General features: G+C 33.6%; 1 protein-coding gene across 4 annotated transcripts in view; it reads right to left on the bottom strand.

The window, feature by feature from the left end:
* The window catches only part of CDH12 (cadherin 12), a 403,417-nt gene that overhangs the window by 187,544 nt on the left and 202,973 nt on the right, over positions 1 to 12,900 (bottom strand). For 3 of the 4 annotated variants that reach the window (XM_024122919.1, XM_024122920.2, XM_007107777.2), the window contains one exon: positions 7,561 to 7,855. In XM_024122919.1, coding sequence (XP_023978687.1) covers positions 7,561 to 7,855 — 295 coding nt within the window. Of the gene's footprint in view, positions 1 to 7,560; positions 7,856 to 12,415; positions 12,479 to 12,900 lie in introns of all 4 variants that reach the window. The other variant, XM_007107776.3, reaches the window with a different exon arrangement.

Genomic DNA, 12,900 nt, shown 5'->3' on the forward strand with positions numbered 1-12,900 from the left:
TTCGTTTGCAAATATTTTCTCCCATTCTGAGGGTTGTCTTTTGGTCTTGTTTATGGTTTCCTTTGCTGTGCAAAAGCTTTTAAGTTTCATTAGGTCCCATTTGTTTATTTTTGTTTTTATTTCCATTTCTCTAGGAGGTGGGTCAAAACGGATCTTGCTGTGATTTATGTCATAGTGTTCTGCCTATGTTTTCCTCTTCGAGTTTGATGGTGTCTGGCCTTGTATTTAGGTCTTCAATCCATTTTGAGTTTATTTTTGTGTATGGTGTTAGGGAGTGTTCTTCATTCTAATTTCATTCTTTTACAAGATAACATTCCTTCTTGATCTTGTAAAGGGTCACATGACCTATCACATTGGCACTTAAATCTGGATTATGTAAACTGTCAATAATACATCATTTAATGCACAGCCCTCTATCTCAAAAAAGTTTTATAAGCTGTGTCTTGACTTCTAAAGGGCAGAACAGTTCTCAGAGCTTTCTGAGGTGCTCTTCCCAGGTTATAATCCTCAAATTTGGCTCAAATAAAATTTTCCAATTCTTTCTTAGATCAACTGATTAATTTTTTGTTGATACAATCAATTAGAATCCATTAAATAGAAAACAAAACCTGGAGACGACACAGATATAAATTAATAAATGGATAATTTGAAAATGTAATGAGAGCTAAGTTATTCCTCCAGTTTTAAAATACCTTTTGACAAAATATGTGATACTTACAGAAAAGATAAAGAGTAAGTTTACAGTAGAATCATCACCTAATATAGACAATCTCTAAGATGGACCTCAATATGACTGCCTTCAGTATTCACACCTTTGTCTAACAAATATGTAGAATATGGCAGAAGTGAAAGGATACCAATTCCAAGATAACAACCACATGAGTGGCTTGGAATTGCTTCCTCCCACAGGTGAATCTTCAGATGAGACCATATTCTGGATAGCCAGCTTAACTCGAAATCCATAACTCTGAAGCAGAGACACTCAGACAAACAAAGAGATAATACATATTTAAAATTTTGAACCTCTAAATCATGGGGTAATTTGTTATATAGTACTAGATAATACCAATTTCATACCTGGTAGTGAGGGGCTGCCATAACAAATACTTAAAATGTGGGAATAGTTGCACTGTCAGGCAGTAGTGCCTTGAACACACTATTGATTGAATCAACACTCACTTGGAAGGGCTGTGGGTGAGGGCTTGCAACAAAGTAAGAACATCTTATTGGGAACTAGAGGAAAAGACATCATTGTTACACAATGATAGAAATTTAGCAAAACTGTTGCCTATATTTATTTGGACAATGGAAAATGGACCTAGTGACTTTTAAACAAAAAGTGTCCAGGTCTTGCTGCTTTTGAACATTCCTGGCCTTTCCAGATGGCATGTGATGTTAAAATTAAGAAATGACTTTTAAGCAAAGGTTAAGTCCAAGACATAGAGAGCATGGTCAAAAGATAAAGTCATGAGAGTGACTATAAAATGTTTTGTTAGGACCTTAGTAAGATCAAGCATGGTCTTCATGGCTTCGTGTCTAGTCATACAAAATTCCCTCTTAAGAGCTTAATGGTATGTGTGACTCAAAGATTCCTTCCAGCAAACAATAAGGATTCTAATTCATGTAAGGGCTTTGTCTTTCAGGCATCTCCAATAGGGCCAAGGTAGAGAGGAATTTATGTTGAAGAGTTTTTTTTTTTTTTTGTCCAATTCAGTGAACCCCATGAGGACTCCTGGGATAGCCATAGCACCTACAAAGTTCTTAAAAAGAGTTCTACATGTAGAAACATCACAAGAGTAGACTGAAGAAAGAGAGTTGGAGATTGTACAGTGAGGAAGGTCTTTAGACTCCTTGAATTCAATTGGCAGGAAGCCAACAAAGAGAGTTCCTTAGTTTCAAGTACATGCTATATTTCATGAAAAAGAAAGGATAACTCAGAATGGAGAACCAAGAGCCCAGATAGTGGAACTGAGATCTGTGGACAAATATCCCCAGCCCTGTACCTAACCAAAGAGCATTCAGCATTTACCAGCTAGATTTCAGAAATGTCATGGCCCAGTAACACTTTTTTATTCTGTGCCTTTTCCCCCTTTTTTAACAGAAATGTCTACAGAAGTTATCCCATGCCTATCTCACCATTGTACGTTGGGTGTATGTGGGATAAGCAACTGGTCTCTTTAGCATCACAGGTCTACAGATCAAGAGGAAATAAGTCTAAGGAACCTCATTTGCACTTGGACTTCAGTTATATGATGAGTTTCTGGAATATGAACTAATACAATAAGGGGAAGACAGATTTTAGGGTCCTAGAAAGGGGCTGAGTATATGTTGTATGACATACCTTTGGTGACAGTGGTGGACTGTGGTAGGTAAAGAGGACCCTCAGAGATTCCAGCTTCCATGTGTTCATGCTCTTTGTAATTCCATTCTCTGAATGTGGACTAGACTTACTTCTAACAATTAGAATATGGCAGAAATGATAGGATATCACTTTCAAGATTGGATTATAAATAGGCTGTGGCTTTGATCATAGATGTTCTCTCTCTCTCTAGCTCTCTCTTAGATAGCTCATCCTGGAGCCAGGCAGATGCCATATTGCGAGGTAGCTCTGTTGTGAGGTCCATGCAAAGGACTGAGGCGTGTCAACAACCGCATGAATAAACATGGAAGCAATTTCCTACCTCCCCGCAGTTAAGACCATAGCCCCAGCCAACAGATTGCATGCAATTTCTTGAGAGACCTTGAGTCAAAGGTACCCAGCTAAGCCACTCCTGGATATCCATGCTCCTGTGAGACAATAAATGCTTGTTATTTTACATTGCCAAGTTTTTAGTCAATGTATTATGCAGCAATAGATAAGTAATATGCAACCTTTGTGAAGTAATAAAAATGAACATCATTAGTAGTAGGACAAATTGAAACTATGTTCTACCTGACAGAATGCAACAAGAAGAATACAGCACCTCCTCCGTGATATACCTAACGAAGATGCATACGCTGAATTTTCACATGATGAAACATCAGACATACTCAATATGAGGGACATTCTAAAAAATAACTGGTCAGGAAAAACATGTTAGAGTTATGGAAGTCAAGAAAAGTCAAGAATTGTTCCAGACTGAAGGAAACTAAAGAGATCTGGCATTTAAATGCAGTAGGTGATTTTGACCTTGAACATTGTATTATATAAGACACTATGGAGACAATTGATCAAACTTGAACAGAGTCTAAGCATTGGATTGTAATAATGCATTAATGTTAATTTCCTGATTTTAATAAATGTATTTTGGTTGTATGAGGAGAATGTCTTTATTTGTAGAAAACAGCCAACATTCTTTCTCCAGTCTCCTAACAAGGACTATGCTTATGGGGCACAGATAGAAACCAATGATAGTTTGCCTGTTCATTCTATATTACTTGATGTGCTCTATGTGGCCATGGCTGGCTTGTATGATAAGGTGTTTTCTATCATTTTTTGGGTTTCTCTTTCTATAACACTTCCATGAAAGCAAGGAAGTGTGGAGATTTACGTATGTTTCAAAATCATAATAAAGGTATCATAAATTAATATTAAGTATAGTCACAGTCTTCACTATTTCCTTCTTGGAGTTGGACTATTTAAGTGTGACCATGTAAAAAATATTCTCTGTTTAATAACCTACCAAAAACTCCACCAACAATTTCATCTTGGAATATATCCCCAAACTCCATGTAAATCAAAATACAATTCATAGAAAAAAGCAAGGGGGTACATGTTATTTACTTTTCTATGAAACCAGCAGTATAATTTCCTTTAGGTATATCCTGTTTTATTTAAATTTTTCTAAACATTTTTTTTAAATCAGTGGATAAGAGATATATTCCTCAGATTTTTTTGTTTTAAGCATGGACCCCCATCCTCAAATTATAATATAATACAATAATATACTATGAATTCCGAAGTCTTTACAAGTTCATCTGAGATTAAAAAATAAATTTAAAACTCCCAAAGAAATTTGAGAAGCCACTAACCCTAGAAAAAGGGTACAACTGATTGCAATTAACTTTGTTCTAAAGAGCCTGGGGGTAATTCCTACTTTCTGATCCATAGGAATTTTCATAGAAAAATAAAGATCAAATAGTAAACAACACTGCATGGAGTTATTGTAATGGTTAAATAAAACAAGGAATGCAAATCTCTATTAGGTTACCTGGTCCCTACCTATTGCTCAGGAAATGGTAGGTCTTAATAAATTATGATTCACAATTGACATCTCTAAAATGTGTCATAGGGACCTGGTTACGAATAACCAAATCAGCAGCCTAAAACTGGTTTAGCTCAGGCTGAGGAAGACAATGCAGGTATGAATATGGATTTAAAGATGTTAAACATGTCAGCACTCTAAGAAAAGTAACTTAAACTGCACACCCTACTGATGCAAAATCATCAGATATTAAAGAAGTCACGTTACTGTAATTCATTTTTACTCTAGTGATCTTACAGAATTAAGACCACATTCATAACGTCCAAATTTGTCTCCAAGGAGAAACTTTGTGTTGGGGAATATCTAGATCATTAAGTAATTTCCTTAGGTCAGAGTAAAAGCACTTTATCTGTGAATATCAATTACTTCCATGGCATATTGGATGTAGCACAAGTGACAAAGTGACCTTTCTCTTAAACAATTCACAGATTCACTAGAATTTTCTTCAACTTTTGGGAACTAAATGTATTCCATAGTCTTATAATCTTAAATACTGTTTTTCCTCTAAAATCTCCACCCACCCTGCTCACCACCATTCTCCCTTTGTAGAGTTATGTTTTTTATAATTTTCCTGTTAGTTTTTTTTTATTCCTGGTTTAATCGTTCATCATATTTTCAGATGTACAATCCATTATTGCTAAACTGACATTTGCCCAATAGACTATTTCTTGACCTTTTGTCTTACACAATAAGCTATTTTACTATATTCTTTTTAAAGTGGTTGAGTCTTTTATTAAAAGTGAAATAAGAACATTCTCAGTTATTGGGAAAGGACGGTTATCTCCTAGAGGATACCTCAAGCACAGATATACAAAGCCAACAGTGAGATTTGCCACAATAGTTCTATTGCCCAATACACCATGGCTAGTTCTATCTGGTGTTGACTAAATATTATTTTAATATTCCAAGGAAAATGATACAGAAGCAGGAATTGTCTAGAAGGAATGTGGAAAAAGAAAATAAAGAGAAGAATAATCATTAGATAAAGTGACTTAGAGCAGTAAACCATTGCCATATGATAAGAAGGGTTTGCTTGGGAATAAAGTTCAGGAACTCTAGGGACATAAATGTTATGTCTGGACGCACAGCAGCTTCTGGCTAGCTTTAAGTTGCTTAGGTAAAAGCCAAAACAAGAAATACCACAAATCTAACTGGGTCTCTAATGGGTGTATTTAGTTATAGGTGTATAGGCCAGATTCCAGAGGATGGCAAATGTAGTGCCTGATAGGTATTTCATTTCTAATACTGAATTTGCAAGTGTTGTTTCTACTTCTTAGTATTTATCTGAAAAGGGCATATTATGTTAATATAGTCCAAGAATACCTGGGTGAACTCATAACATATGTTATGGTTCCACATTCAAAAGAAATACTGCTCTGTTATTAAAAAAAAATTAAAAGGGAGGGTGCATTGAAAATCAGTTTAGGTATTTACTAAGGTCTCGCGTAACCAAAGAGAAATTTCAGTTATGGTACATGGGAAAACATTTTAAAGAACCTAATCTTGCATAGATCTTTCTGATAACTCGTGGCAGCGCAGCAAATTCTGTCTCACCCCAGTACTAAAGCTGGGCCCACTTTGTTCTCTCACTCACCTACCCTTTGCCTGAATTTCCAGATTTATTTCTCTCTTCAGGCACTAGCTGCAAACTCCTTATATAAGGGCTCAGCTCTGCGACCCTACCCTTTATCCTAATTGGCACCACAAAAAACCTAATTGTTTATCTAATAAGACAGAACTTTCTAATACTGTAGAGGGATGTGTGTGTTTGCTTTAAGGATGCTGTTTCAGTAATAACGTGTCACTAAAGGCCATAAACTCGTGTAAATATTTCCAATTTACATGAAATAAGCACCAGGTTAAAGAATTTATGTACTGGATTGAATTGTCTACTTAAAGGCCATACTTTTCCTCAAAGTACTGTCTTCATTTTTCTGCCCCTGTAAAACCAAGACACAATTTTAAAAACAGCTGTCCCCATTTTCAGGGACTAGTTTCTAATACATTTTCCCAGTTGTATTTCTAAATCTGAATTGGGAAAATCTAAAAATCTAAATCTAAATCTAAATCTAATCGAAATCGAAATCTAAAAATCTAAATCTAAATTTCTAAATCTATTTCTAATTCATAGCACCGCGTAAAAGAGGCAGCTCAAAAAAAAAAAAATAGCAGAAACTGAATAAAAGATTTGCAGCCCTGAAGATGCATGCAAAAATTTTAAATCGAAGTGAACTCCTCTGAGCTGATTTCTTCGGTGAAGGAGAGAATATGGTCTTTGAATGCCTGATAAGGTCACAGACACAATTTCAAGTGCATTTATGGTAAATCCATGTGACAACCCCTACAGCCACTAACCTGCGTCTGCCCTCAGGGTAGTCTATGCAATCTTCCTTGCATGTCTGGGATGGTTGTGGGGACAGCAGAAGCCCTCCGAGAAATGTCACACATGGGAAATATTAACAATGGCTCATATACAAGAGTTTCACATTGAAACCTAAAAGTGATGAGTAGCTTTATCTTACACATGTGCTAGAAACCAGAAGTTACTATGAAATAAATTGAGCGATTGGCAGTGGTGACTAAGGAATAAAATGTATAATTAAAACTTGTCAGTAAAGCTGGAATCCTTAACTCATCGACCTTAAAATACATATTATAGGACTTTGAGAATTGAAGTTGTTGAATTTATATTTTATTTAAATTATTAAGAATGATGATGATACTATAGCTTAATTGTAAATTTATTCTAGTCATGACTTCATAACGATATTTGCTTCCTAGTTTGATGGAATAACTACTGTAGGTTACTTATAGCCACAAAGGGTACAATACCTTTTCTCAGAGTCTCTAAGGATAGCTACAAAGAATACAACACATCCCTTTCTGAACCACTTTGAGACTCAGATGCAATACATACTTTGGATAATTTATTTTGAGTGAAGAATGACTATCTGGTATTTGGTGTTACCTCCAGCACTGTGTAGGCGTCTGAATTTGCAATGACAATCAATTACGGTACAAAGTGAGTTATGTACTTAAAGTACAAAGGAATTCCATGAATTCAGGGAAATGCAAAGATTGTAAAATAGTGAAGAATGTTATGTATCATAGATATTTATGTATCTATTCATACATTTAGAATGGAGCAGGAAGAAAAAATAGTTAAGTAGAAAAAAAAGTAAATGAAATTAATTGTATCCTCTACAGTGCAGGAATAATCTTCGGAGTTACAAACAAGATATTTCCGTCAACCTGGAGAAAATAAATGTTGAAAAGGCCTCGTCTCATCTGACAGAATTTTGATTCGCTTACTCACCCACAGGAGACATTTCTGGGACACTAGCAATATAAGGTCCATCCAAAAACTTTGGCTCATTATCATTAATATCCTGCACTTTGATGATGAATTCTGATTCAGGCTCTAGGGGCTTCCTGGTTTCTATGTCCACAGCCTGAGCACGAAGTGTGTAGAAAGGTTTTTCTTCTCTATCCAGGCTCCTTATTGCATGAATGTCCCCTGTAGTTTCATCAATGGTAAAAACGGTGCCAGCGCCATCTCCTGAGAGGGTGTATTTAACAGTGCCCTCTCCCTTATCTAAGTCAGAATGGAGCTTTAGGGAGAGAGAGAGAGAAAGAGAGACAGAGAAACACTATTAAAGGGATGGTCCCACGTTAAAAAGCCATGCTTGCAGTATAATTTTTTACCAGAAAAGTTAGACCAAAATCTTAATGGGTTTTTTTTCCTTTTTTTCCCACCAATTTTTTGATTATAAGCATTTTTAACACACAAAAAAAGTTGAAAAAATGTATGGTGGACACCTATATATACCTATATATATCTCAGAGATTCCACTGTTTACCTTCCAATTTAATCATATAGGCTTTTGACTTACAACATAGATAGATCATATCCCTATCCTTGCATTCACTCTCCTGTCAATCGATCTTATTTCTCCATGCATTACAGAGGTTAGAAGTACAGCCCCAAATCCATCAACGTGAATAAATACAACTATTTTGAACATTTACTTCTTTTATATACCTTAGGGAATAAAATTTTCATAATATGAAATGCACAACTCTTAAGTGTACTTAGAGTTTCACTTAAAATGATTGCTGTATTAAAATAAATTAGCTCATATATATTAAATCATACAACTTCCAAATACTGAGGCTAGAAATCAGTGACGTGAATCCAGTGAGCGACATGGTTAAAAAAAAAAAAAAAAATCAGAAAACACTGAGCCTTTTCATTTGAAAGGAGAGGAGAGTTTTGGCATACCAGGTCAATTTCAGATATATACTATGGAGTATCTCATTTTAACAGACTGACTCTCAATGAGTTATTCAATATTACTCAGCCAAGCAATGGGTAGAATAACTGATTATCCTTTCAGATTCACAGGCAAATGGTTAGCCCTAATCCATTCTATATATTTGAAATGTTATAACACAGAAAATTTTTAATTTCTGCTAAGCTCTTTTGAAATTCAACACATGTATAATTCACTATAATACAGTATGGAATAAGACACACATCAATATAATAGGGGAGAGGACCAAAGAGAAGAGAAATTATTATTGTGATACTGTAAATCAGTGTTTTTCAATCAGGAGTCCAAGAATTAATGATAGATGGACATAGTCTTGGAGATCTATAAATTATCCAAGAATAAATTTATATAGATAAATAATATGATATAAATATTTCATTATATATAATTCTCTAAGAATATGTGTACCCATATATTTCATAAATAATAAATAATTAACATTCTATTTAAATTAAAAAAGATACATATTCTTATAAATAATATTATTTTTTATCCAAATGCTGATCTAAAATGTTTCAAACTATTCTCACTTATTTAGGTACAGCCATCTGATTTCAATATTCAAATTTTTATTTTTAAAAGCTCATTCCAGTCAACGGATCAGTCAAAGAAAAAATGTTAAACTTTTAAAGTGACCGTAGCCATTTGGGCTGTGATTTAAAATTTTCACACAAGTATAGGTGTCTTGCAAAATTTGGGGTAAAAATGAGTTGTTTTTCTTAATGTTTCAACACAACATAAAAGCTTTGAAAATATTTTAAATTATATAGTTATCCTCTGCAAATAGGCGTTCTGTGTATTCGTATTAGTAATACCAAAACACAAAAACTCAACCTGGCTACATCTTTTCTCTTAAACTCAACATTCTGCTTCAGCTTCAGTAAAATAATGTCATCCTTCATATTCATGTTATTAAAATGACTTTATTCATTTTGTGAATTTGTATTTACTTCAAATTGCTCTGAAAGTATGTTTGCATAAGAGCATAAGCAAAGGATTTGTACTGGGTAAATGATATAATTTAAACAATGAGAAAACTATAACGGGGTACCAGGTTTTGATTCTTCTTTAAAAGTTTCTGTATATTTTACTCAAGTCTAAGGAAACTTGCAAAGAATGACAGGAAGACGTTTTGTCCTCCTAATATTTTATGAACTGCTATGAAGCATAGGAAGTTTCAAGCGTAAAATCAATCTGTAGATAAATGTTCTTTGAACTTAGGAATTTCAAATCACAAATTTCATCCATACTATTAAAGATATTCAACACATGAACATTTACTTTTACTTTCAAATTTATCTAAAGATATGAGACAAGCAAAAGCCCAATGCAAAAGCAATGTCTTTATAAACCGGATCCATTTTGCCAAAGGCTCCACAGAATATGTGGTAATATTGTGGAAGCAAGTGAAAATTCTAAATAGGTTTTCACAATATGATCCAAGTAGAGTCACCAAAAAAAATTTTCATTTAGCCAAAATCAGAACTGTTTTCTTTTCAAACTGACATAAGAATAAGAAAGCAAATGTCTTTTCAGCTCTATTCAAGATCCAAATTAAATTCAGTTGCTGCTACTCTACACTTCTACCTGTTCCTTCTAATTTAAATTTGGGTTTTGCAGAGATTAAAGTTTCAGAAGAAATATGTGAAAATACGTTAAATTTGAACTGAAAATGAGATTGATGAATGTAAAATTCTTGAGAGGATTAGAATGGTTACAGCAGTTCGTTGCATGTTAATACCTTAAAGAAGATCACCTTCAGTACCCAGCATTGACAGGCAATGTTTAAAATCAGTTATTCAGTACCAAATGTAAAATGGATGGTTAGTGGGAAGCTGCTGCATAGCACAGGGAGATCAGCTTGATGCTTTGTGACCACCTAGAGGGGTGGGATAGGGAAGGTGTGAGGGAGCCTCAAGAGGGACAGGATATGGGGATATATGGATTCATATAGCTGATTCACTCTGTTGTACAACAGAAACTAACACAACATGGTAAAGCAATTATACTCCAATGAGATATTTTTTTAAATAAATAAATAAATAAAATAAAATTAGTTATTCAGTATTGATGGAGCCCAGTACATGGGTGACTAGCTAAAAGTATTGGTATTTTTGCAACGTCAATTCTAATGTTAAATAAATGATGTTGGCCTGATGTTGGGTATTGTAGAATTTGCTTTGTATCACATATAAAATAATTTGAATAGAGAACATATATAACATAATAGTTTATGTTGTAAACTAACATAAAAATCCCTATCACCCTCTTACTTAGAGATAACTTCTTTTATCATTTTATACACTTTCCATTATATATACACATATATTAATACATAAATGAAAGGGTATACATATAGAAATATGTTTGTATATGTTTTATATGTATATATAATATTATTTGATTATAAATACATATATACATGATATAAAAATGAGAAACGAGTCAACATTTTCAATAACAATATACCATAATCATTTGCAGTATAATTTGAAACTTTTCAGAATTATTTTTTAATATCTGTATTACACTCGTTCAAAGGAAATTGAATGATTCAATGGGTTTTGCTTATCCTTTTATAAACAATGTGATGAATATGTGTGCGTTGTCTTAATTCCTTAAATAAACAGGTAAATATAAATAGAAGGGTAATTATAAAGACCAAAAATGTAACTTTTGTGAATCAAAAAATTGTGAATCTTGAATGATTCCAGAACTTGATGTCTACAGATGAGATTGGTTTCTTAAATTTTTAGCAATGCAACTCAGGCTTAGCTTACATTATGAAGCTACTTCTCAGTTTTATTTGCATTTAGCAGGAGGGAGGGTTACAGAAGGATTCACTTGCTGAATCTCTGGGTTGTGTTAACTATGAACAATCACATGATGCCATTTTACACAGCGGCTTTAAGCTCCATGTAAGATAATAATTCCACAAGGATAAAATTATTTTCCTTTATAGTGATTTAAAAATAACGCAAGAAATATTTCTTATTCTGATTATTTTTTTAAAAAGCTGTTTCTGAATAGGCGCTGACTATATTTAGTGACTGAAGCAGCCAAATCCAATAATATCATCTTTTAGTATTGACACTTAAAATAAAATTTCTCCCAGAGAGTTCCATAAATGATAGCTATAGAAATATGCACTGTCCAGGCAGTTGTTTTGTGGAAGTGGTGTTGTTATTTTCTGATGTTTTCCAAGTCATCTCAGATGGAGCGTGAAAATGAGATGCCAAGAGAGGCTTAAAAAAGATACCTAGGACTAGCTTCGGAGTGTAAGCAAATCTGAACTCCCGTGTCTAAAAGTTTTGAGAAAGCTAATCTAAAGTTAAGTGTTTACTAGCATCTCTCAGATTATATTTTACAAAATCCTGCAGAAAAAAAGAAATTTATTCTTATTTTCTCTGGGTTGAAAAGTGCTCATAAAATGGGAAATACTTTTTATATCACTATACCCAGCAGTGATTTTATTTCCATTTGCTATTTGCCAGGGTAAGGGTGGTTACAGGCATGAGGAGGGCATGGAGGATGTTGGGAGGAGAAATGTATGATTCTGAAAAGGTTTTGCTAGAAAATCAAAAATTGTGTTCAACAGGTATTTCATTTGATGTATATACCTGCAAGTTACTTTATTAATTATATGTCTATAGGTTTTATGGTACACTACATAGTATTTTATAACCTGAATTTTAGATGCATTATATAACAATTTGCTTTATCAATAAGTATGAATTTATTACATCTATTTAAGTGAATCATAGGTATTTTAATCAAAGTACTACATTGAAATGGCTAAAATCAGAGTATGGAAGAACTTGTAATGCACAATTTTACCTTCATCTTCTCAGTCTCATTCAACAGGGAAATCATGTTTTAACTGTTTCTGTTGAATTCTTACTAAAAAAAAAATGTGGATATTTGTTAAATAAAAAATGTTATAATAGTATTTCTTTTATCAATTTGAATAATACTTATTGATTTGCAAACCCCAGGCCACCTCTTTTTTTCCAATAGGGTTGTAGTATCATTTATTTTACTTGTTATCAATGAAACACTGTTCTGAATAGTATATGTGTACTTTGGGTCTGAATTCAGTTCAATCATACAATGTAATTGTGGTTCTCTACTTTCTACTATTATAACATTAACACCTTTACAGTTCCCCTTAAACTGCTTCCCTTTCTCATCCCTGAATTCCATTGTCTGTATTATACAGAATTAAGCACAAAGATTTTGTCAATTCGGTCTATTTACGTATTTATTTATTTATTGGTCTCTTTTTTAAAAGTAAGCTCTAATGGTTCATTTTATGTATTAGT

The sequence above is a fragment of the Physeter macrocephalus genome, chromosome 8 (genome assembly GCF_002837175.3).
Source record: "Physeter macrocephalus isolate SW-GA chromosome 8, ASM283717v5, whole genome shotgun sequence".
In the NCBI taxonomy this organism is placed as follows: domain Eukaryota; kingdom Metazoa; phylum Chordata; class Mammalia; order Artiodactyla; family Physeteridae; genus Physeter; species Physeter macrocephalus.